The sequence below is a fragment of the Saccopteryx leptura genome, chromosome 9 (assembly GCF_036850995.1).
Source record: "Saccopteryx leptura isolate mSacLep1 chromosome 9, mSacLep1_pri_phased_curated, whole genome shotgun sequence".
NCBI lineage: Eukaryota > Metazoa > Chordata > Mammalia > Chiroptera > Emballonuridae > Saccopteryx > Saccopteryx leptura.
Window position 1 is genome coordinate 3,334,386 of NC_089511.1, and position 26,026 is coordinate 3,360,411.

General features: G+C 49.5%; 1 protein-coding gene across 1 annotated transcript in view; it reads right to left on the minus strand.

Annotated features, from left to right (window-relative positions):
- Window positions 1-544: 544 nt before the first annotated feature.
- Window positions 545-26,026, minus strand: part of ITFG1 (integrin alpha FG-GAP repeat containing 1) — a 123,015-nt gene continuing 97,533 nt past the window's right edge. Inside the window, exons 14-18 of the mRNA XM_066349914.1 lie at window positions 23,159-23,237; window positions 7,706-7,830; window positions 6,891-6,973; window positions 3,767-3,884; window positions 545-762 (exon numbers count right to left, since the gene is read on the minus strand). Of these exons, the coding sequence (XP_066206011.1) occupies window positions 703-762; window positions 3,767-3,884; window positions 6,891-6,973; window positions 7,706-7,830; window positions 23,159-23,237 (465 nt within the window). The 3' untranslated portion in view covers window positions 545-702. The remainder of the gene's footprint in view (window positions 763-3,766; window positions 3,885-6,890; window positions 6,974-7,705; window positions 7,831-23,158; window positions 23,238-26,026) is intronic.

Sequence of the window (26,026 nt, forward strand, 5' to 3'; positions counted from 1 at the left end):
TCAAGCACTTTCTCTGTGTGCCAGACACTGAGCGGGGCACGTTACACACATCGTCCCACCGACCGTCACAGCGGCTCATCCGAGTACCGGGACCGACACCATCAGTAAGCGAGGGAGCTGAGAACAGGTGAGGCATCTGTTTGAACAGCCTGGAAGTGGTGGGACCAGGACTTTAAGGCCAGTCTGGCTGACTGCGATTCCCAAGCTGGAGTTCCTGGTCACTGTGCAGGTTGCTGTCCGGCAGGTGAGAGACCCTGACCTGCCGTGAAGGTGGAGGTCAATAACTTATCTGTGATACATTCACAAAAGGGTCATTTGCATCATTAGAAGAAGAAGAAGCAAGCCCAGTTCAAGTGGAACATAAAAAACCCTACTCCTGTAAATAGTTTTATTTACAGTCTTTTCCCATCATCATTCTAGTAAGATTATAAATACACCAGCACCTGAGGACATGCACACACTCCACAGAGGAACGGGGACACACAGCACACCTGCACGAGGGAGGGGCCACGTCACTGTACAAAGCTCCGGACCAGAGACCGTGACGCGTTCAGACTGTATTTATTTGAATACTTTCCAATAATTACCGAGGCTGCATCGTTTATAAATAATACTCGTAATCCCATTTTCTTCTTTAAACCAGATTTAGTGTTTCAGTTAATCAAGTGGATGGTGGTTCCGTGATAAGACACTGAAGGCAAGTCACATGGCGTCGAAGTGGAACCGATGGGCCTCCTGCCGTTTCTCTCTGTCGTCCGCTTTCTGAAAAGGAAGGAATATTAGACTCCTTCACAAGAGACAGGAAATGCCACGAAAAGACTCACTTCTAAAATGCAAGTGCTAGATTTAAAAAAGCCCTCAGCAACCAACAGGGAATCGGTGTGATTTCTGTAATCATCTTATGCACTATTTTTGAACTTTATAGTAGTATTGATCCACTAAATTGAATTTAAAAACCAACAAGAAATGTTTCTTAAACGCTTCATTTGTTATTACTATTTATTTGAAAGTAGGAGCAACTATGAGATTCTGAAACGATGGAATCACCAGTTACTTATGCCCCATTCCTAACACTTATATTACTAAGTGAATCTATGTTAATTGAACCACCCTGTACATTAATTATCTGGGGGTTAACCTGCTGATGTAGCTAATATTATTGACTTCTGTTCCCAGGAAAGTCCTGGGCTTGGTATTTTGAGCGATTAAAAAGACCCTCAGTTTTGTATTTTGTTCTCAAGGAACTTAAGCCTAGAAAGAAAAATAGCCAGATAGAAGTTCAGGGTAAAGAGTGGGGAATGTGCCCGGTGTTCTGAGAGGGAGGTTACTGCAGGATGTGAGGGAGGGGCGCTCTGAAGGTCAGCGGTTACGGCGGTGGGGGCGGGGCGCGGACGTCCACCCGGAATCGTAGGCCCCATGGAAGCACCTGGCTAGAAAGGCGGAGGCGCTGGCGGGGTCCCTGGAGAACTGAGGCTGACGGGGGCGGCCACCTGAGGGGTGAGCAGCGGGGTGCGCGGCCGAGCTGGCCTCCTGGCCGAGTGACCGGGCAGGCGTGGGTGCACTAAGAAGGGGCGAAGGAAGCCGGGGACCAGGTGGTGTGACAAGTCGCTGAGCGGGAGCACCAGCAGGAGGGGGCGGGGCGTCGGTCGGGCAGCTGATTGAGAATTCAGGGTGTGTGCCAGTGGGCTGGGCATGGTCACCCACGGTCACCCACGGCTGGAGGGGAGGGCTGGGAGTCTGGTCAGGGGCGGAGCTGTGGTTGTAGGTGAGCGGCAGGGAGCCAGGAAGAGGGGGCCGGGCAGGGTGGTGGGTAGAGGAGCACCGGTGTGCGTGGACAGGGCCCCAGCCGCTGCAGGTGCGCTGTCGGGAGCCTCAGCCCAGCCGTGCGGCACTGGCGTGGGAGCCCCGTGCTTCCCCTGCGAGTGAGCAGGTCGCCCGAGGAGTGGACCGTGTAAACTCCCTCCATTCAGGCCCAGAGCGCTGGGATACTTCCGACTGCGCTCTCCTGGTTCCGGACAAGAGCAGGTAAGGCCACCCGGGTCTTACCACTGCAGTGCATCTTAAAATGGACCGAGCATGTAATTTTATCATATTTTTGCAGAGACATACCTATGAATGTGTGTCAGAACAAGAAACATTCTTTTTCATGAGTTAGAACAGCTAAGAGAAAACTGACGGTGATGGTAGTGAAAGCTGACTGTGACGGGCAGGACAATCTAGAGAGCAGGTTCAGAAAGAGAAGAGACTTCTGTGACGCGCGGGAGCCCTTTCAAGACACGCTGGAACCTGCTGGTCTGTACTGCACATTCACACACAAGCAGAAATTAGCCTTTTCAGTTTATATCTAAATTGCTAATAAATTTGTGATAGCCTCTTTTTGTCCTCATTAACACTGTATAGAAATTCCATTCTGGAGTTCTGCTGTAATTATGCCGGGTTCACTAACGCACAGCAGTCGGCTCAGTGCGGAGACTGCTGGCACGTGGCAGGCCTTGCCGCTGGGGCCACGGCCTGGGACATGCACAGTGCCACCCTCTCAGCCTCCTCAGAGCCAGCGCCACCGTTCCCAGACAGCAGTGTCCACAGCTCTAGCGAGGTCATGGATGCACACATTTAAAAAATGATTATTACTTGGCCCTGGCTAGTTGGCTCAGCGGTAGAGTGTCGGCCCGGCGTGCAGGAGTCCCGGGTTTAATTCCCGGCCAGGGCACACAGGAGAAGCGCCCATCTGCTTCTCCACCTCTCCCCCTCTCCTTCCTCTCTGTCTCTCTCTTCCCCTCCCACAGCCAAGGCTCCATTGGAGCAAAGTTGGCCTGGGTGCTGAGGATGGCTCCATGGCCTCCGTCTCAGGTGCTAGAATGGCTCTAGTTGCAGCAGAGCAATGCCCCAGATGGGCAAAGCATCACCCCCTGGTGGGCATGCCAGGTGGATTCTGGTCAGGAGCATGCGGGAGTCTGTCTCTCTGCCTCCCTGCTTCTCACTTCAGAAAAATTACAAAAAAAAAAAAAAGATTGTTACTCTTTCAGGCCATAGGAAGTTGTTTCTAGTTAAGTTTTTCTGTATACCTGGTGATTCTGGGTGATTGGGTTTTAAAATAAATAGTTGTCTCCTGTGGTTTGTATGAACTGCTAAGATACAGAGTAACTTAAGGGGACAGAAGAAACGGTCATCTACAAGATGACAGCGTGGACAGAACTTGAAAAGGCAGAAAGCCTTCATCCCGGCAGAAAGCTCAGGACGCGGCTGTACAGGGCACGCGGCCACGGTCAGGCTCCCGCAGGGCACGCGGCCACGGTCAGGCTCCCACAGGGCACGCGGCCACGGTCAGGCTCCCGAGGGCACCGGCCACGGTCAGGCTCCCGAGGGCACCGGCCACGGTCAGGCTCCCGAGGGCACGCGGCCACGGTCAGGCTCCCGAGGGCACGCGGCCACGGTCAGGCTCCCGCAGGGCACGCGGCCACGGTCAGGCTCCCGAGGGCACGCGGCCACGGTCAGGCTCCCGAGGGCACGCGGCCACGGTCAGGCTCCCGCAGGGCACGCGGCCACGGTCAGGCTCCCGAGGGCACGCGGCCACGGTCAGGCTCCCGAGGGCACGCGGCCACGGTCAGGCTCCCGCAGGGCACGCGGCCACGGTCAGGCTCCCGCGGGCACGCGGCCACGGTCAGGCTCCCGAGGGCACGCGGCCACGGTCAGGCTCCCGAGGGCACGCGGCCACGGTCAGGCTCCCGAGGGCACTGGCCACGGTCAGGCTCCCGAGGGCACGCACCTTCTCCTGCCAGTGCAGGCCGCCGATGATGCCCAGGATGAACACGCACACGCCGACCAGCGCGATGGCCGTCAGCAGGACGATGTTGCTCGGGGTCAGGTACAGCTTGGCGCTCCAGCTGGGCGGGGAAACACAGGCATTACCGTTCCCGTGGGAACGCGAAACTGCAGTTCTCTCGGGACCAGAAAGCCTAACAGCTTACTCATGAGTCTTGTAATTCAGTCACGTGATTGCCCCACCCGTTCATTAGAAAGGAAACAAAGCAATTACATTTATGTGGGGCTAGGAATATCGATCCTGCAGAGCTCAGGTTTACTCAGAGAACGGAAATAGAATAGAGTTTTTGATGCTGCTGCGATATTTTTCTTGAATCCTGTGGGGACCATTCGTAAGCACATCGATCAAGGGTTCTTAGACAATATGAGACATTGTTTCCATACCTGGTGAACCTGCTTCATCTGAAACCTAGAACTCTGCAGCCACGGAGCCACATGATTTCCACAGGGTTTCCAGATCTTTTTGGATCCCTGTTCACACATGTTCTATGGCGGCTAAAACAACCAGCGGTCCAAGTGGGTATAGATAGGTTGCTTGGCAAAACTTGTGTTGTTTCTGTGTTCTGGGGAGGCTGATGTCACTACATTGATGTGAGACTCGCTGCAAAGTCGCATTTAGTCCGTCTAACGTCAGCGGAAACATGCAGGGCTCAGCGGGAACAGAACCTGGTCCCCCTCTGAAGCGGCCGTGCCCCCAGCACGTACACCCCGCGAAGCCTATGACTGCGGTTGATCTTACCTAGACTGCAGGTGGCTCTACATAAATCACTTTTTATTCTCCCTGAAAAGAGGTAATGGATACATTTCCATTTTATAAGTTTAATAAATGTAAGCTCATTCTGACGAATGGCAAGTAGCAATGGACTGATTTTGGGGTGATTAAAATTTATTGGTCCGTAACTTAGTCTCCAGTCAATAAATCTTAAAATTTACCCCTCAGACTGAAATCAGTCCGGTTTTTATTACGGACATAAATTTGAAAAGAACATTCCTCCAGAAAGAGCGAGAGAAACGTGGGAAGCGTGGAGACCAGGGAGAGACTGGAACAGGCGTCAAAGACTCGAGGGCGAGTCAGGAAGCGCACTGCTAGTGAGCTGAGGCTAGCTCCTCTCGGGCCTCCCTCCTGCTTTCAGAAACCCCTCCCACGTCAGTTTTTGGTCGTGTGACGTTTAAAACCGATCTTTAAAAACTCACGAATGTGGGAATGTTGGTAAGAAAGCGGTCTTCCTGTCGGTTTTGGGACACCGTCCAGAGACCCTGCACACAGGTGCGTGGGCGTGTGCGGTGCCTCCCGGCAGAAAGTGCGGACAACGGCTGGTCGCACACCCTCGTGGGGGATGTGCCACGTCACCACACTGCACCACGCAGAAGTCCCACAGTTCACACGGCTTCCTACTCATGGGCAGACCTCCCAGCTTGGTTACAAATTTTCTGTACAGAGAACTGACAGACATCCTGCAGATGCTTTCAACCCTGGGACCTTGGCCTGTACCTGCTTCTAGAACACCACTGACTGTATCCACCTCAGAGGGTAACAAAGAACAATGCAGCCTGTGTTTTGAGAAGAGTTAGGACCCCACTGGTTACACAGTCACAGATGCAGCAACCACTCCTGTTATTTTTCATACTGACAGCAGACTAACCTTTGGAACATGTTAGGAATAAAACATCATAGTATGTTCTTCCAAACAAAATTTAAATGTTAGTGAATATCATCTCCTTTTTTAAAAAGATGGAATCTAGTAATTAAAAGAATGAACAGAGATAAATTAAGGACTTAGAGTTCAACGCTATATATCATGAAGGAACATATTCTGCTGATGAGGACAAAGGGGCTTTCCTCTCCCGGAGAGCTCACTTGGGCCAGGCTCTGAGTTAAGCATCCTTCAGCCTCGTCCACAGAGGTGGGTGCCGTCTCCCACTCTACAGGGGCGGACGGGCAGACCCGGAGCCCGCAGAGGAGGGCTAGCGCCCGGCCTCAGCCTGACCCGGCGTCTCTAGCCTAGGTCCGCCTGACTCCAAAACCGGTGCCTGACTACTGTGGGAGGCATCACTGTGAAAGCTTTTATCAAAAAGATCAATGCTTGTTAACAAATATTTATATTTTTTATATTTAGTATCCTAAAATTTTAGAACCTAACAGCTAGCAAACAAATGGAAGACCAATTTATTTAAGCGGAACACAGATAAATGCCCCATTAGTTAACCTGCTGCTTTTCTAATATGATTTAATTTGTTCATGAAAAATGTCAGGAAACTTTCGTGTGGGCCTGTCTTGTGACGGAGGGTTTCCTGTGAGGAGGCTGAGGGTGCGCTTGTGGCAGCGTGGAGGAGGGGAGGGGGGAAAGGAGGGGGAGGAGGAGGGGGGAGGGGAGGGGAGGGGGGGAGGAGGGGGAGGGGGGGAAGGGAAAGGAGGGGGGAGGGGGGAAAGGAGGGGGAGGGGGAGGAGGGGTGGGGAAAGGAGGGGGGAGGGGAGGGGGAGGGGGGAAAGGAGGGGGAGGAGGAGGGGGGAGGGGAGGGGGAGGGGGGAAAGGAGGGGGAGGAGGAGGGGGGAGGGGAGGGGGAGGGGGGAAAGGAGGGGGAGGAGGAAGGGGAGGGGGGAGGGGAGGGGGAGGGGGAGGGGGGAGAGGAGGGGGAGGGGGAGGGGAGGGGAGGAGGGGAGGGGGGAAAGGAGGTGGAGGAGGGGGAGGAGAAGAGGGGAAAGGTGGGGGGAGGAGGGGGAGGGGGGGAGGGGAGGGGGGAAAGGAGGGGGAGGGGGAAGGAGGGGGAGGAGGAGGGGGAGGGGGGAGGGGAGAAGGAGGGGGAGGAGGAGGGGAGGGGGGGAGGGGAAAGGAGGGGGGAGGGGAGGGGGAGGGGGGAAAGGAGGGGGAGGAGGAGGGGAGGGGAGGAGGGGAGGGGGGAGGGGAGGGGGGAAAGGAGGTGGAGGAGGGGGAGGAGGAGAGGGGAAAGGAGGGGGGAAGAGGGGGGAGGAGGGGGGAGGGAGGGAGGGGAGGGGGGAAAGGAAGGGGAGGGCTTTAACAAGCTGTGACCTCTGTGATTCCCAGGCTCAGGGCCGGTGGGGACATTACCTCCGAGGAACGTTGTGGGGGAAGGGAATGACGATCAGCTGGGAATTTGGAATGATGGCTGTCCACTCTTGCTTCCGTATAGACTGGAAAGGGAATTTAAGGACACTTAACATCGAGTACACTTTAAAACAATTATTCCAAATAAATGAGGAAAAGAGAAGTGCTCTTTTGCTTAATTGAAATCCTGGGCATGGATTAAGGATTAAGCTAAATTTACATATGCTAAACCCCAAATAGGACGCCTGTGTCCTGATGGCAACAAATGTTTACTGAATACTCTTATGTAGCAGTCACTGTTCAAAGCGCGACATGCAAACACTGCTTGGAGCTCAAAGTTGAGGTGAGTCTGACAATAAGCAAATAAAACAGTATGTTAAATTTTTTAAAAATTGATTTGAGAGAGAAAGAAAGGGAAGCATGTGTTTGTTGTTCCACTTAGCTGTGCATTCATTGGTTGCTTCTTGTATGTGCCCTCACCGGGGATCAAACCTGCAACCTTGGTGTACTGGGATGACAACACTCTAGCCAGCTGAACTACCCGGCCAGACTACAACATGCGATGTTAGAGTGAGAAAAGCAGGAAGGAGGGATAGGCAGGCATGAGGTTTGCAGGAGAGGTAGTATAGAACTGTCTCTTCAAATTATAAAGTGCTCTACGTAGGATAAGTTTAGAGAGCTTACTACCAGTCCATTTTTTTTTTTAGTTCTTTAAAGAGAATAAAAATACACAAATTATTGCAATTTGATTCAATTTAAGTGCTTGAATAGTGAATATAAAAACAAAGATGATTTGTAAACAAAATGTTTTTACTCACCTTCTCTCCAGACGGACGGGGAATGCCAACATAAAGGTGATCGAGAAAATTTGCACTTCGACCTAAACCAAGCACGTTGTACGGGAGCTGGAGCGCCAAGTGTGCCGACTGGCTGAGCTGTCCAGCTGGATTTATAAGAAAAGAAAAAAGCAAAAAAAGCCATCGTTGGAAACGTTGCTCTCATCAAATATTGAAACAACAAATGTTAACAATCCAAGTGCTAGAACGTGTTCTTTAAGGAAAAAATGTGAAATGAAATGTCTGGTTCATTAAAGATTTACTTTTTAAAGAAAACAGCTTTACTGAGATACTGATCAAGTACCATCCACGTCACTCATTTAAAGTGCATGGTTAACTGGTTTTGAGTACATTCAGAAAGTTGTTGGTCCATAACCACCCACATCCAGGTTTAGAACATTTTCACTGCCCCCAGAAGAAACCCATGCCCATCGGCAGTCACTCTGGTTTCCAACCTCTACCTGGCCAGCTGTCGGCAACCATGCACCCTTCTCCGCAGACAGGCCTGTCCCGGAGACTCGTATAAATGCAGCCACGCTGTGTGCTCCGTGTGTGCAGAACGCTGCTGTGGACACTCGGCGTACAAGCGCTGGTGTGGGCTCACGTTGTCCAAGGGGGCCCCAGCCATTCCGCTTCCCACCAGGAATACAGGAGGGCTCCGATCTCCCCTGGCCTGTGCGCCTCTTCAGTGTCCGTCTGTCTGAGCCCAGCCACTGTCACGGCTGGGAAGTGGCTTCTCATTTCTCTGATGGTGAAGGGCGGTGAGCGTCTCCCCGCGTGCGCCCTGGCCACTTACGCGGCTCCTCTCCTACGTCCCTAAGGTGGTGGGCGCGGTCTCCTCTTCTGTTTTGTATCTTAGTGATTTGAGTTTCTTCTTTTTCTCGGCCGGTCTAGCTAACAGTTTATAAAAGTTGTTAATCTTTAAAAACCCCATCTTTTGGTCCCATTGCTTTTCTTTTGCGTTTTGCTGTTCCCACTCACTTCTGGCCATCAGCTTGCTTTGCGGGTTTAGCTTGCTTTTCCATCGTCTTAAGGTGGAAGGGTGGAGTGTTGAGTTCGGACTGCTCGTTTTCCCGATGGGCACGTGAGGCCACGGTTCCCTCTGAGGCTGTGTCCGCGGCGTCCCATGCCGTCTGCTATGTTGTGATTGTTCCCGCTCACCTGAGGGACAGCTTCCCTTCTGATTTCTTTCTTCTTTGACCCATTGGTTTTTTGTTTTTTTTAGGAGTGTGTTTTCAAATATTCACATACGTGTGAGTTTACAAATTATTTATTTCTAACATCATCCACGCATGTAGCTGGGGAGCATGCGTGGGATGACTTCAGTCCTGGTGACGCTAGTGAGGCTTGTTTTATGACTCGCGTACGGTCCGGTCCGGTCCGTCCTAGACAGTGTCCGTGTGTGTGTGAGAGGAATGTGGGCTCTCGTTGGAGTGCTCTGTGCGTGTCTGCTAGGGTTCGGTGGTTTACAGTCATTTTCTCTTCCCTGTTCATCTCCTGCCTAGTTGTTTGATCTGTTATTGAAGGTGGAGTATCAAGTCTCCAATCATTTAGTGTTGAATGATCAATTCCTCTCTTCAGTTCTTCTTATCTTTTGGGGGGAGGGTTCTGTTGTTAGATACATATGTCTTTATAGTTGTTATATCTTCCTTATGGATTGATATTTTTCTTTCTTCTTTTTTAAAGTGTGAGGAGGGAAGATAGACAGGCTTCCACACGTGTCCTGACCTGGGTCCACCCAGCAACACCTGTTTGGGGCTGATGCTCGAATCAACCAAGCTATATTCAGCACCCGGGGCTGACATTTGGACCAACTGAGGCACTGGCTGTGGGAGGAGAAGAGAGAGAGGAAAGGGAGAGGGAGGGGGAGAGTAGCAGATGGTCGCTTCTCATGTGTGCCCTGACTGGGGAATCAAACCCAGGACATCCACTGGATGGGTCTTTTTAATAATATAAAACATCCTTTTTGACCCTGGCTAGGTACCTCAATTGGTTAGAGCATTGTTATGATACACTAAGATTGTGGGTTTGGTCCCCAGTCAGGGCACATACAAGAATTAGCCATTGAATGCATGAATAAGTGAAACAACAAATCATTGTTTCTCTCTCTCCATCCTCTCTCTCTCTCTCAAATCAATAAATTAAAAAGAATGTCCTTCTTTATCTCTAGTGACAATCTGATGTTAAAATAGGCACTCCGGCTTTCTTTTGGTTATTCTTTGCATGGTATTATCTTCCTCATCTTTGACTTTTGACTTATTTGTATCCCTGAATCTAAAGTGTGTCTCTTGTAGACAGCAGCCGGTTGGGTCTGATTTTATAATCCACTCTGCTAATCTCTGCCTTATAACAGGAGCGTCTCTCCCATTTACTACCCTGGCTTGAGGGAGAATATCAGCTCTTTAAAAAGGAGATAAAAGGACACATTCAAACAACCCGGTGTTTTATGTAACTTGAGAGAAAAAACATGCCTCTTCTTGGGAGAGAAAACCCGTCCTGAGAAGTATTTGTTCTTCTCACGGTGACAGTCTGAAACAATCTGCACTGACATCAATTAAAGGGGTGATGAGGAACCCCAGAGGACGGAGCAGACAGGAAACACAACACCTCTGTGAAGCAGCGAAGGAATTCAGCTCACGACTGATGAGCGCTCCTTCCACATTGTTTCAGCCCATTAACAGTAACCGTGTGGGGGCAGGTGCTCTATCTCCGCATTCTCACCGGGAGACCGAGGCTCCGCGGGCTGGCCCACCACACACCACTACGTGGGGGAGCTGGGCGCGGGCTCTGGCAGCCTCATTTCAAACCCCACACCCTTCATCATCACCTCGAGCCCCGTTCCGGGTGAAAACAGAGTGTGAGCTTGGTCTTCCTGCTCTATAAAAAGGACTCCTGATGACACAGAGGAGCCCTCTCCCAGGCCAGCGGTCCTTCCTTTTCTCGTTTGGACATGTACATGTGGGGTCTGAGGACCTGATCTGGGTGGGGGTCTGCAACATGTTCTATAGAGTCATTCCGGCTAGCGTGGCATTTGCTGGTTTTGTAGATCCAGGCGCTAGGGCCGTGCTTTAGGGCTGTGGGGTACCTCTGTGATGTCCCCATTCTACACCCGGAGCCTGGGCTGTCTGAGCACGTCTTCTGGGCGATGAGGCTGGTTTTCCTTGTTGCTCTTCGATCTTTGACCCAACTATATCCACTCGGGGCCTGAGCACGGAAAAGCTGTGCTCTGGATGTGGGCTGGCCCTGGACCTGCACGGGGAGCTCAGGTTCTCTGGTTCATTCCAGAGAGTTCAAGGGAACATCATGGTTTTGTGCCACGTGGCATGTGTGTTAAATTATGTAACACACGTGTAAGAAACGATATGAGTCTATAAGGGGACACTTTGTTTCTCTGGGAGGAGAATCTGCAATACTGACAATGGCAAACTGAATAACAACACAAACGGCAGAGTTGAAGAAAAACGAAGCCAAGGAAAGTATCTTCATAAACAGATTTAACACTAATTCTACTTCGTTACGGAGGGACTCTGATATAAAAGTGATTTGGCCAGTCCTGTTCCCTCTCACTAATTGGAATGTACTCTTTAATGGCCTGTTTCCAATTTCCCAGCTTCCTGAGAGAAGCACGCTCCTGATTCAGGGTCGTGTCTGCCTTGAGTCTTCGCTCTGGAACTGAGAGGTCCCCTGAACCAGTGTATCCTTCACTCATTAGGTGACTGACATGCGACCTGTCCTCCTGTTGGAACAAGGCAATAAAAGGAGAGAGACTGTTCCAGGTGCTGAGGTATGTTTTTCTCACAACAAGGTTTTCAAGAATGTTTAGGATTCCATTAAAATCAGTGGGTTAAAAGACTTTGATAAATGGTAAAAGTAAAACATTGGAAATACATCACACTTGCTTTCCTTTGCTGCTGGTCTGTTTTCACAGCTTCCAGAGTGGGTCTGATACAGCCGTTGAACTCTCCCAGCTCTAACAGCGATCACGCTCCCTTGTACCTCAGTGCCAATCTGGTTAACAGTTTGCATTATCGACTATGATAAGGCTCATTGTTCATGTTTATCAAATTAGATATCCTTGTCACAAAAAGCCTACCAAGTAAATTGGTGTGTACGGTCTGCTCTGATAATATAATCTTTTCCCTGATGTTAAATAAAACAAAGTGTTCAAGCGCCGAACAATGTACACGCACACTGTACAGAAGAGAACCTGCAAGTCAAATGCTATATATGTGTATCCTGATTCAGTGGAAACAAATTCAGGTGTCCTTAGAGGCTTCTTATCAAAACATCTGCTTTGATCTGAGACCCCAGTGTCCTGAGTATTTGGATACTGTGAATATCAGAGCTGTTACAGTACAATAATTTCTAGCACTACAATGGTGACCTTCTTCTTAATAAATGATCAACTATGATAGAATAGTAGCGAAAGAAAACAAGTTATAAAATGTGCTCAAACAGTGACTTTTTAACATTGAAATCCGTTGCTGAAGAGTTTGGCCAGCTACAGGGAGACAGCTAATTCCTATACACCGGACACAGTCATTGCCAAAGGCTCCCGCAGTCACCAGGCGGCCTTCCCTGGCTCTCCACAGCCATGCACTCTGACACGGGGCTCAGAAGTGGGGGTGCATGGGGGGATGGATTCGGAGGGTGAGGAGAAGCCAAAGAAAGTCTTACTGAGGATAATAAAAAATATTGGTTTTAACTGTAAAATCTGGATACTTTTCAGGCCATGAGTCTTGACATTTAAAACATTTACTAAATTCTAGCTTCTTAATTTTGTTTTAAAATTCATTGATTTGAATTAAATGGATGGCCACCCACATGGAAAGCAGAAAGCAGCAGCTGTCCTCTGCTTGGCGGTGACACTTCTGTTGGTGTGTGTGACAAAGGCACATCGTGGCGCTTGGACTCTGGGAAGATCTTGTTTCCAGCATGAGAGGGATTCCCAGTCATCGTGGAAACGGCGGTGAATCAGGTTTATTCTATGGGTACTGAGCACCTGCTACGTATCGGGTACTCTGCTGCCTAGGGGGCATCTTATCAATCTGTGATCAGATTATCAACCTGAGACCCATGTTAACTTCAGGTCACTGCAGAAATACTCCTGGTTTGTAAGAGTCTTACTTACTGATCAGCTGAAGAACAAGCAATAGGCTGCCGTCACCAAAAGGCACGGCGCGTGTAGAGGGTGGTTAGCACCTTTGAATGTACCTGCTGTTACCAGCTGCTCTACAACGTGGCTCCGTAAGGAAGACCCCGTGTCGTCCTAAGTGAACAGTATCTGGAGAATGAGTGAGGCTTCATGCTCAAATGCTGACTTGCTGTGTTTCAGAAGTCAGGAGTGGAGCTGTTCATGGAAAACGCCTGAACACAGTGGCTGACCTCTTCCCCTGGTAGCTGCTGGGTGGCCGTGAGGTATCTGAACTGAGTCTGCGCTCAGCTCCCTGACACCTGAGGAGGGCACAGGGATGCCCCACGTGGGAGGGACTCCATGGAAAGACAAGTCTGGGAGTTTCCCCGTCCGTCTGGTGACCTTCCATGCCGTCCCCAGGGCGGAACACAGCACACCGGCTGACACTAGACTCTTGGTAAATGTCTGTTGCAGCTGCCCGAATAAATAAGAAGGTATAATTGTTTTGGTAATAAATAACAAGGTGTAATTGTTTAACTTTAGTTTTCCTTGAGGTCTCATTACATGCCGTCGCAGTGATTATTCTGGAAGACACCCACTTGGGCTCTGAATAATAATGTTATCAGCTTAAAGCCCGGAACTTGAACCAATGTGTTCCCTAACACAGGAGGCTTGGGATGTGGTGTTGGGAAAAGCTTGTGGGATTTGACTGCAATACACAGTCTTCTAACACGGCTTTGTTTGAGCCTTAGGAAGCCTTGCCCTCCCTAAGCCTTAAGTTATTCATCTTTCACTGAGCTAAACATTTACCGAATGCACACGGTCTGCCTTTTCCATGGAGGTGAAAGAGACAAACCTTGACCTGGGGATGCTTCAAGATAACACAGAAAAGTGTAACTTGAAAGCTTCTTCATCTGTAAAATTAGAATTACAATACCACCTACCACATGGATTTGGTGAGGCGATTACAAACAGTGATAATTAACTTTTACTGTCTATAAAAGCGCTTTGAACACTACAAAGCACTATGCAAATGTTAGTGGATATTTTGATTAAATAATCATTCATCATATATTTTTTTCCTTTAGGCTGAATTTCAACCTGAAATTATTCCTGAAATATAATAAGACACTAATTTTTTCATGGAACCTTTTCTAAATTCTCTTCGGAACAAATTGGGAGACTGGGAACCCTGGTGTTGAGCTGTGGTAACCCATCAACCTGCTTCCCAGGTATAAAGTCTTTTTTTGGTTAAATTGATGTATAATTCACATGCCACAAACTCTACACTTTAAAGTGTAGAATTCAGGGGGTTTTAGCATAGTTACCCTTACCTCCAGACTCTCCTCGTCAGCCCAAAGGAACCCCTGCACATTAGCAGTCCTCCTCACTTCTTCCCCCCTCCCCTGCCCACACAGTTCCTGGTCACCTGACCCCACCCCAGTTCCTGTCTGTCTGTGGATTCGCCTGTTCTGGACATTTCATACACACGGAATCCTATTGCGTCTGGCTTCTGACACTCTGATGACGTTCACCAGGCTTCGTCTCTATGACTGGGTGACACCCCATGGTACGGACACGCTTCTTACACTCTGATGACGTTCACCAGGCTTCGTCTATGACTGGGTGGCACCCCACGGTACGGACACGCTTCTTACACTCTGATGACGTTCACCAGGCTTCGTCTATGACTGGGTGACACCCCACGGTACGGACACGCTTCTTACACTCTGATGACGTTCACCAGGCTTCGTCTATGACTGGGTGACACCCCACGGTACGGACACGCTTCTTACACTCTGATGACGTTCACCAGGCTTCGTCTATGACTGGGTGACACCCCACGGTACGGACACGCTTCTTACACTCTGATGACGTTCGCCAGGCTTCGTCTCTATGACTGGGTGACACCCCACTGTACGGACACGCTTCTTACACTCTGATGACATTCCCCAGGCTTCGTCTCTATGACTGGGTGACACCCCACTGTACGGACATGCCCCACTTTGTTTACTCACTTGTTTGTTGATAGGCATTTGGCTTGTCCACACTTTCTGGCTATTATGAATAATGCTGCTACTTTTTGTGCGACATAGTTTTGTTTCTTACTGACAGTTTATGTGGTAACTCCACGTGGAACTCCCCAAGGAAACTGAGCATTTTGATTGGATAACTTGTTTTCTGTAGCTTCATGCACCCCAGAGTGTCATGGAGGTGATCACGGCCACCCAGCGCACGTGAAGAGTGACGCAGAGGGAGACGATGAGACACGGCCTGGCTCTCCCGGAGCCCGGCTGCCCGGCGTTGCTGCCTAGTCAGTGGTCCCCAGGGGGGTGACGTGCAGTTATGTGACAGTGTCATCTTAGGACTGAAAAGACAAACGCTGGTTTCCAAAGTGGGCAGTGCGGTAGAAACGAGAGGACGGGGACGGCATGTCACGCCTGAGTGCTGTGTCCCTGTGGGGGGAGACCCGCCCGTGTCCCTGTGGGGGGAGACCCACTCCGTGTCCCTGTGGGGGGAGACCCGCCCGTGTCCCTGTGGGGGGAGACCCGCTCTGTGTCCGTCCGTGTGGGAGACCCGCCTGTGTCCCTGTGGGGGGAGACCCGCTCCGTGTCCCTGTGGGGGGAGACCCGCCCGTGTCCCTGTGGGGGGAGACCCGCTCTGTGTCCCTGTGGGGGGAGACCCGCTCTGTGTCCCTGTGGGGGGAGACCCGCCCGTGTCCCTGTGGGGGGAGACCCGCTCTGTGTCCCTGTGGGGGGAGACCCGCTCTGTGTCCCTGTGGGGGGAGACCCGCCCGTGTCCCTGTGGGGGGAGACCCGCCCGTGTCCCTGTGGGGGGGAGACCTGCTCCATGTCCCTGTGGGGGGAGACCCGCCCGTGTCCCTGTGGGGGGAGACCCGCTCGTGTCCCTGTGGGGGGAGACCCGCCCGTGTCCCTGTGGGGGGAGACCCGCCCGTGTCCCTGTGGGGGGAGACCCGCCCGTGTCCCTGTGGGGGGAGACCCGCCCGTGTCCCTGTGGGGGGAGACCCGCTCTGTGTCCGTGCGGGAGACCCGCCCGTGTCCCTGTGGGGGAAGACCCGCTCTGTGTCCGTGCGGGAGACCTGCTCCATGTCCCTGTGGGGGGAGACCCGCTCTGTGTCCCTGTGGGGGGAGACCCGCCCGTGTCCCTGTGGGGGGAGACCCGCTCTGTGTCCGTGCGGGAGACCCGCCTGTGTCCCTGTGGGGGGAGACCCGCCCGTGTCCCTGTGGGGGGAGACCCGCCCGTGTCCCTGTGGGGGGAGACCCGCTCTGTGTCCGTGCGGGAGACCCGCCCGTGTCCCTGTGGGGGGAGACCCGCCCGTGTCCCTGTGGGGGGAGACCCGCCCGTGTCCCTGTGGGGGGAGACCCGCCCGTGTCCCTGTGGGGGAAGACCCGCTCTGTGTCCGTGCGGGAGACCCCTGCCTCGCTGGGTGCCGCCCCGTGGCCCCGCGCGTCCCTGTGAGCTGTGATTTCTGCAGCCACGAGCGATCAGCAGGGAGCACACCGCTTAGCTGTGCTGCGGGAGGGATGCAGAGCTACATCACAAACCCGCGGTGACAGGAGGCGTCTAGTCCCAAACTCTAAGACAGGCTGTTTTTACTAACACGTGACCTGAAGTCAGTGCTCACTAGAGCAGGTGGCTGTCACGTGTTAGTCAGCTGGGAGAGACCTGGAGGCGACTGCGTGGCCGTCAACAGACACACGACACAGAGGCACCTGTGCTTTCTGCGTGACCAGCGCCGCTTCCTTCGCACGCAGCCCTCCCCAGAGGCCGGATCAGGGTGGTGACAGGCGACGTGCAGTCTCCTAAACCAGGGCCTCTCGCCGCTGCCCCTCCGCTTCCGTCCGTCCGTCCTGTCCACTCGGCCTGCACTTCCCGAGCACAGACTCTTCCCCACGGTCCCAGGTCCAGCTCTGTGCACTTCCTCACGTCTGGCTCCAAAGCCAAGCAGGTGCACTGTTTCAGCAATGACTCACTGTGCTATAAGGGACTGATTCTGATGCTCTGGTCCTGTGGGCGGGCGGCCCCCTGGCGTGGCCGCGGGCAGCTGAGCGGGTCTTCGTTCACTGGGGGGTGGGGAGGGGTGGGGTGGACCGCGAATCCACCTGCAGTCACAGGCCAGCGCCCAGGGGGAGGCCTCGGGTGTGACAGCTTATCGAGGTTCCACGTGTCCCGTTCCCTGACACCCCCTTGGTGACGCAGTCCACATAGGGGGCTCCTGGGGGCCATTCCTGCAGCAGTTTACAGGGCCGTGTCCCTTGCAGTGAGCTGCATTTTTCAGTCGTTTTCCCCTTTTGCTTTTTTGGGGGACAGAGGGGAGTTTCGACTGACAGCTTCCAGCTCGCTGGTTCCCGGTCCCGTTGGAGCTGCCACTGAACCCATCAGAGGGACCTCCATTTCTACCACGGGGCGTGTGGTGTCCAGCACGCTGTCGTGCCCTGTGAGCCCTTAAGGTATTAATCAGTTATTTCAAATTCCCGGTCTCACACTTCCATAATCTCTCGTCATAACCGAATCCGGTTCTGATGTTTGCTTTATCTGTTCAAACTGTGGGTGGGTTGTGTTTTGCCTTTTAGCATGCCGCGTACAATAGTTTTTGTTAGCACGAGAACTTGACTCGAGGGAGCCGCTGAGCTGCAGCCGCCCTCGTTTCTGTTACCAGCTGGGCACGAGGGTGTCGAGGAGCAGGAACTGCGGTGACCGGTCTCCTGTTGCCGGCTGTGGTCAGGCTGCACTTCCTGGTTGCCGCGCTGCAGGTCCAGAGGCTACACTTCCCTCTAGGGGCCTTTGTGTCTTCTCTTTCGGTTTCCTGAGAGACCCCTCTTTAAGGAGGGCTGAGCCGTGCTCAGCTGTTAACTCGCTGTTGTCACACAGGAGCTGCAGTGATGGGGTGGTAAGATACGGGGTGGGGTGTTCCATAGTCCTGTGATTACGTCAAGTCCCTCACTGAGCCTGTGACTCTGGGATGTGACCCTCACAGCTGCTCCTGCAGTCCCTGCCCCTCACCCTCTGCCACCTGCACAGGTGAGACAGGAAGACCCACTTCCCTCAAGCCAGGCAGGCTCTGGCAAACCAGGCTGGTTAGGCTTGGGTACAATAACTTTGTGTGTGGACAGACCTCTGTTAAGAACAGTAGCACAGGGAGTATTTACAAATGTCTATTTCCGCCCACCCCGACAGAAGCAAAGGGGACTCTTCACATCCTGACCCTGAGAACTGGTGTGGTGCCTAGAGGTAGAATCACGAAAGGGTGGGGTCCCCCAAGACTGGGCCTCCAGCTTCTAATCTCTGACTACCAGTCTCAGACTCACTCTCCAGCAATTAGTCAGTTACCCTCCCGAGTGTCCCCGCCCAGCTGTGGCTCCGCTTTGGGCAGTTATGAGTCTGTATTTGCCTATATTTCTGGTTTTAGGGGCAGTGGTTTGTCCTGTGTCTTCAATTCTCTGATGGATCTAAGAATTGTTGATTTTCACTTTGTTCATCTTTTTTTGGTGGGGGGGTAGTGTGAGGGTGGGAGTGTGACTTCTAAGTCCTTTACATGTTGGACCAGAACCTGATGTCCCCAACACTGTACTTGTTAAATGATCTATCTATCTCCATTCATCCCTCCATCTATCCCCTCCCCTCCCTCCCACTCTCCTTTACAAATAGTGACATTTTACTTCATTTCCAATCTGATGTCTTTATTTCTTTTTCTTGTCTGATTGCTGTGGCTGGGACTTTCAGTACTACATTGCATAACAGTCGTGAGAGTGGGCATCCTTGTTTTGTTCCTGACCTTAGAAGAAAAGCTCTCAGCTTTTCACCATTGAATATGATGTCAGCTGAGGGCTTTTCGCACCTGGCCCTTGTCTAGTTGAGGTTCATTCCTTCTATATCCACTTTGTTGAGAGTTTTAATCATAAATGGACGTTGAATTTTTTCCAGTGGTTTTTCTGCATCAGTTGAGACAACAATTTGATTTTTACCCTTGGCTTGGTTAATGTGAGACATCACATTAATTATTTTGTGAATGTTGAATCGCTCTTGCATCCCTGGTATAAATCCCACTAATCATGGTATGTAATCCTTTCAATGTACTGTTGAATTTGGTTTCTGTTGAGAATTTTGGCAAGAAATGGGCAATCAGGCCTATTTCAGATTGTTTACTGATTTTTAAAAATATAAACTCTTGGCCCTGGCCGGTTGGCTCAGCGGTAGACCGTCGGCCTGGCATGCGGGGGACCCAGGTTCGATTCCTGGCCAGGGCACATAGGAGAAGCACCCATTTGCTTCTCCACCCCCACCCCTTCCTCTCTGTCTCTCTCTCCCCTCCCGCAGCCAAGGCTCCATCGGAGCAAGGATGGCCCGGGCGCTGGGGATGGCTCCTTGGCCTCTGCCCCAGGCGCTAGAGTGGCTCTGGTTGTGGCAGAGCGACGCCCCAGAGGGGCAGAGCATCGCCCCCTGGTGGGCAGAGCGTCACCCCTGGTGGGCGTGCCGGGTGGATCCCGGTCGGGCGCATGCGGGAGTCTGTCTGGCTGTCTCTCCCCGTTTCCAGCTTCAGAAAAATACAAAAAAAAAAAAAAAAAAAAAAAAAAATATATATATATATATATATATATATAAACTCTTGAAATAAATTAAGTAGTATTCACATTCTCAATTACTTTTATGAATATATATAATTAAGTAAAGTTTATTATAATGGTTAATAACTTGCTCACGAAATGAAAATTTAAAAATAACAAATATTTCATGTAAAGAACAATGACTATACTAAATTTCAGGCCACTGGCCAAGTTATACAAAAATACCAGAGCAACTAAATGAAACCAGTGGGAACATTGGTCTAGGCCAGTGGTCGGCAAACTCATTAGTCAACAGAGCCAAATATCAACAGGACAATGATTAAAATTTCTTTTGAGAGCCAAATTTTTAAAATTTAAACTATATAGGCAGGTACATTGTTACTAACTTAATTAAGGTGCTCCTAAGCTGGCCTTCGCACCCGCACTCAAGGGGCCAAAGAGCCGCATGTGTCTCACGAGCCACGGTTTGCCAACCACTGGAAGGATGCTCGAGTTTCCCTCAACTTTATGTTTATGTTTTTCCACTTAAAATATGCAGAGAATGAACTAAAATTATTTCAAGGTTCTCAAAAAGTGATCCTTTAATGTTTATAGCTTGGGAATGGTGATTATTTTTCATACTGGCTACTGTTGGAGTTGAAGAATTTTGTATTTTTTCTACTGTAGATAAAGTTGGTGGACTCTATGATACAATTATAATCTATTATATAAACTATAACATCAAAGTTGCAGTCATTTTGCTAAAAACCAGCAGAAACAGAGTTGCAATTTTTATATTAGTAATCTGCCTTAGAGTCAAAGCCATCTTATTTTCACTTAAAAACAATATGTGATTAGCCTGACCGGTGGTGGCACAGTGGACAGAGCACTGACCTAGAATACTAAAGTCCCCTGTTTGAAACCTCAAGGTTGCAGGCTTGAGTGGGGCTCATCCAGCTTGAATGCGGGATCATCAACATGAGCCCAAGGTCCTGGCTTGAGCAAGGGGTCACTGGCTCAGCCTGAATCCTCTGGTCAAGGCATATACAAGAAGCAAACAATGAACAACTAAATTGAAGCAACTATGAGTTGACGCTTCTCACTCTCTCTTTTCCTTCTCTCTCTTCCTTCTTTTCCCTCTCTCTTTCTAAAAAATAATATTTAAAAAAATCTTAGAAAAATACATGGTTAATGAGAAAACTCTAGTTAATGTGAATAAAGAAAGAAAATACTTTTATGTCTGAAACATGTTTAACAATAAAATAGTCCGTATCTTTCAGGGTGATTTCCATGTAGACAAACTCTGAATGTTTATCGTGGATCAGCATTTGATCATTTTTGAGAAAATAATTCAGGTCTCTGTGGGAGGAGCGTGGGGAGCTCCGAGCGCTCTGTGGGAGGAGCGTGGGGAGCTCCGAGCGCTCTGTGGGAGGAGCGTGGGGAGCTCCGAGTGCTCTGTGGAACGGGCACAATGTCACCCGGCTCTGCACCATGTACTCATTTCTTTGTGGCCTCTTGTCCTCCTGTCTTCCTGGTCTAGAAAGTCCAGTTTAGGCCCTGGCCGGTTGGCTCAGCGGTAGAGCGTTGGCCTGGCGTGCGGGGGACCCGGGTTTGATTCCCGGCCAGGGCACATAGGAGAAGCGCCCATCTGCTTCTCCACCCCCCCCTCCTTCCTCTCTGTCTCTCTCTTCCCCTCCCGCAGCCAGGGCTCCATTGGAGCAGAGATGGCCCGGGCGCTGGGGATGGCTCCTTGGCCTCTGCCCCAGGCGCTAGAGTGGCTCTGGTCACGGCAGAGCGACGCCCCGGAGGGGCAGAGCATCGCCCCCTGGTGGGCAGAGCATCGCCCCTGGTGGGCGTGCCAGGTGGATCCCGGTCGGGCGTATGCGGGAGTCTGTCTGTCTCTCCACATTTCCGGCTTCAGAAAAATACAAAAAAAAAAAAAAAAAAAGTCCAGTTTATCATGGAAAAAGCACACAAGAATACAAGTTTAGCAGTTATTGCAGGGTAGACCTAACCTCAGAAAAGCAAATGTCTATGACTAAGTTGCTAAAAATATGATTTGTAATTAAATCAGTACCTCTGTTCTTTAAATTTATGTATTTGATTTTACTTGATTCTGTATTCTAATGAATTTAATAATAGGGACTGGTGAAAAATTAAGGAGATGAAGAACATAGTTTTTTTCAAATTCTATTTTTCAATTTTAGACTCAAGGTACAGTGACTTCTGTATTGACCGTATTTTATTTAAGCATGCGTGAGAAAATCGTCTTAAGACTTTTATTTCCTTCTTGCACTTGTTCAGTGTGCTCCTCGTTTACGGCGTGGTGTGCAGAATGGATCTGTGAATTTTCGCCCTGACAGTAGCTCACAGTCGCTTCCTATGGTTTGTGTGGTGCCCGACTGACAGAGAAAAACGTCGATACTGAAAGCAGTCAAGTCCTTAAGTAAGACTACGGGAATGAGAAGGAATACGTCCATGGTATTACTGAATGATGAATGAGATTTTAATCAAATTCCTTTGTACCAAATATACTTGCACAGCAGAGCGGGCTTGCTGAATTATTTATAACCACTTGTGGATGACAAAACATCTGCTAGCAAAGACCGTAGGACAGACAAACGACACTCCTTTCCCCACTCTTTGCTCCCGAGGCTGCCAGGCAGCCATCTTCCTTCAGGGCTAAGATCCACAGTGACTGGAATATTGTGCTAGAAATCAGGCTGTAAATAGGATTTCATGAAGCAAACCTTTCATTTTTGTTGGCACTGCAATTTCTTCCCTTCTTTGATTTTTCAGAGTATGTCTTTGCACTCATTTACATCTGTGCAGATGGGATTTCTAATTGCTGAACAGCTGAATAATTTGCAAACTTTCTCATAGTTTCTCAGACTTTCTGTATGTCTTGTAATTCATTCATGCATTTAATCATTCAATTTTTATAATTACATCAAGAGGATATTTCAGTTACTGCTTAGAGCTATTCCATCTCTTCCCTCCTTTCCTCCTACCATATAATGAGTTTTTCCTTATTTTTGGGTCCATAAAAATGGAGGATGAAAGCACCTCTGTCTATACTTGTTCATGGTCAGGGCTCTAGGCGTCTCCAGGAAGCATGTTCACGTGTGGGGACGTGGGGAAGGAAGTGACTGCAGCTGTGCTGCTGCGACTGGCCCTCATCCTCGCCACCGGCTGGCGGTCAGCAGCACGCAGCTCCGCCCGGCCTTGCTTCCTCTCTGTCCTGATTGCAGTGCCCTTGTCACTCACTCAAAGGTATAACCAGATGTTTCATGATCAGGTATAAAAACCACCTCTATGTAAAATTCTAGCTTCTCTTCCACTAGGAAAAAACTAGGGTTTGTTTAGGTTGTAGACTGGATTCCCCATTTTACTCCTCTCCTAAGATGAGCTTTGTTAACTGATTGACCACTTCACAACTGGATCAAGATAACTCGAGTGACTCCTCTCAATCTCTGATACTTCCTCTGAGAAACAAGGATAATGACCTGCTCCATCACCATGGGGATATACGGTAGAATCAACGTTAATATATTTTTCATGAGGACCTTTTGGAATCCATGGATGTAAATAATAAAAAGACGAAGTATAATGTGAAAAATGAAGACTTTATAGAGGGTATGAGAACACGGTGATTTTTGCCCTCCAGGTTACCCTGCCAATGATCAACTAACTAATGGCGTTTTCAAGCACCGAGAACACTGTGTCTGGTCTTACCTGAACCGTTTTTCAGATGTCCATTTGCATCTACAGTCGTATACATGATGTAAGGGCCAGGCTGGTTTACTCCAAAGGGCTGCAATAAAAAAGGAATGGTTAAGCCTTGAAAAGCAAGTGAGTCATTTTATCGGCAATTTCCAAGCTCTGCTGTGTATTACCTAAGGGTAAATATTTCAAGCAGTTCTCCCAACGGGGCTGTCACTATCTGACTGGCAGCTACCCGAAAAGTGCCATTCTCAGAAGCTCTTTATATTGCCAGATGGAGCACTTGCTCTGTGCGAACAGTCCTATCACACCGGACTGTCTGCTAAGAACAATCTTTAGCAATTGCTTATATTGAAGCTGTGCTATCAGTTTGGGCTAATGAGAAGCAGACCAAATCTTTGAGAAGCTCTGACATGTTCCTGGGAATCCAGCAGGCCACACACGTGCAGTGTTTCCAGATAAGAGCCTGAGGAGGACTAATCTCTCCCCCAATCTTTCATTTAAGGAAGCCTCTCTCCAGTCCGCACCGACCATTAGGTCAGCAGAGACTTCAGTGACTACACACAACAGACTTCACAGTGTCCGTCTGGAAAAGTCACTGCACCACCAGCAGCAGCAGCAGCAGCAACAGCAAAGAGCAACAACAGCCCCAAGAGAGTGATTCCCAGGGTTAACAAACACTTTATTTAAAATGTCTAGTTTCCCACAAAAAAATTATAACACATACAAACAGGAAAGTATAGGCCATACAAAGGAAAAAAAAAGAAAGCAGTCAATAGAAATTGATCCGAAGGAACCCTTGATGTTTGACTCAGTAGGCTACAACTTTAACTCAGCTATTATAAATATAATATATTCAAAGAACTGGAGGATGTCATGTCTGAAGAACTCAAGGAAATGATGAGGACTATCAAAACAGACTATCAATAAAGATATGACACACTCTAAAACACCCAACTTCTAGAGTTCAACAACAAGTTAAAAAGTCACTTGAGTGGCTCAACAGCAAATTTAAATTGTCAGAGGAAAGCGTCAACAAAACCGAGATGATCCAGTCTGAGAAAGAGAAAAATAAAGAATATAAAGAAAATAGACAGCCTGAGAGGCATGCTGGTGGCTTGAGGATCCCTCTTTAAGATCTATTGATCTACTGGGACTACACTTTGTGTGCATTTTATACAAATTGGCAGCTTGCAAGAGTATTTAGTGCAACTAGACCTTTGTATAATAATTGGAATTGATGAATACCAGAGAGTAAAACCATCAGTTCGACTGAGTACACAAAGGACAATACAACACCTGTCATTCTTTTCCAGGTGCTTTTTTTTTTTTCTGAAGTGAGAAGCGGGGAGGCCGTCAGACGGACTCCCACATGCACCCAACTGGGATCCACCCGGCATGCCCACCAGGAGGTGACACTCTGCCCATCTGGGGCGTCGCTCCATTGCATCTGGAGCCATTCTAGCTCCTGAGGTGGAGGCCAGGGAGCCGTCCTCAGTGCCTGGGGCCAACTTTGCTCCAATGGAGCCTTGGCTGTGGGAGGGAAAGAGAGAGACAGAGAGAAAGGAGAGGGGGAGGGGTGGAGAAGCAATGGGTGCTTCTCCTGTGTGCCCTGGCCAGGAATCAAACCCGGGACTTCCACACACCAGGCCGAGACTCAACCGCTGAGCCAACCGGCCAGGGCCCTTTTCCAGGTGCTTTTAGTAGTGTAGACTTTTCTTTTTTTCTTTTAAAAGTAGCAGTGCTCCCTTGCCCACCAGTAGAAATACAAATGAGTGGATGAAAGTTCACAGAACTGAAATTTCACAGAATTGAAAGGCAGAGAAAGATTTGAGTTGGGATCACTAAGCTTTCTGAACTGTGTGATATAGTCTGTAATGTTCTGATGTATTTTAATTTATTTAGCTCTAAAAGGTATGATCTTAAAGTATTTTTTGTGTAACTGTTTTCACGTGGCCTATACTATTCTGACATCAACATTCTCAACTTTTCATCCTTTACTGTACAAGAGCATGACCTTTTCCTTTCAAGGGCAAACGGAAGGCTGTCCATCGTAAGGTATACACGTGAAGTGTAGGAGATCATGGAACCGGGAGGGAGCAGAGTTGCCCTGACCGCACACGTGAAGTGTAGGAGATCATGGAACCGGGAGGGAGCAGAGTTGCCCTGACCGCAGAGAGGCAGGTAGAAGCCACCCAGAAAACATAAATATGTTAGCATTAAATAACCCATACAAAAACTTATAAACAGATTTTAATTTTCAAGTGACAAATTCGAGATGAAGAGGGGAGCCATCTTATGTCAAGCAGTAAATACAGAGTATTGCAAATGAAAGAATCCCATAGTTCACACAGTGTATAATAAAAGATAATTTAAAAACGATTTGGAGAGAACATCTCAGAAAAACAAATTTGGGAGTGCTCAGGATACAAATGGCAAGAAAAAGCCAGGGTAGGGGTTGAGATGACTTTTTAAAGAGTATACAGAGAGTGAGAGAGAGCCTAAAATGGAACCCTGAGAAGCACCAACATTTACAGGACGGGAGAGAGTCCATTAAGGCACCTGGGGGAGTGGCCGGAGAGAGAAGGGAACAGGCGGGGAGAACTGTAAGCCTCAGGCCCTAGTTCTGTCTTCAGGGAGACACTAGAGGATAGCAGAGCCACGTAAACAGTAAATACAGTGTAACTTCTAGTCAGATAAACACAAAACCTCATTATAAAGGCTTATCTACTTAGTCTCTGTCACCCAATACACCACGTCTGGCTTTCAGGTAAAAAGTTTAAAGCAAGGAAGAAAACAAAGTTTGAATAGACAAAGCAAACATCAGAACTAGGCTCAGATATAACAGGATGTTGGAATTATCAGACTAGAAATTTAAAA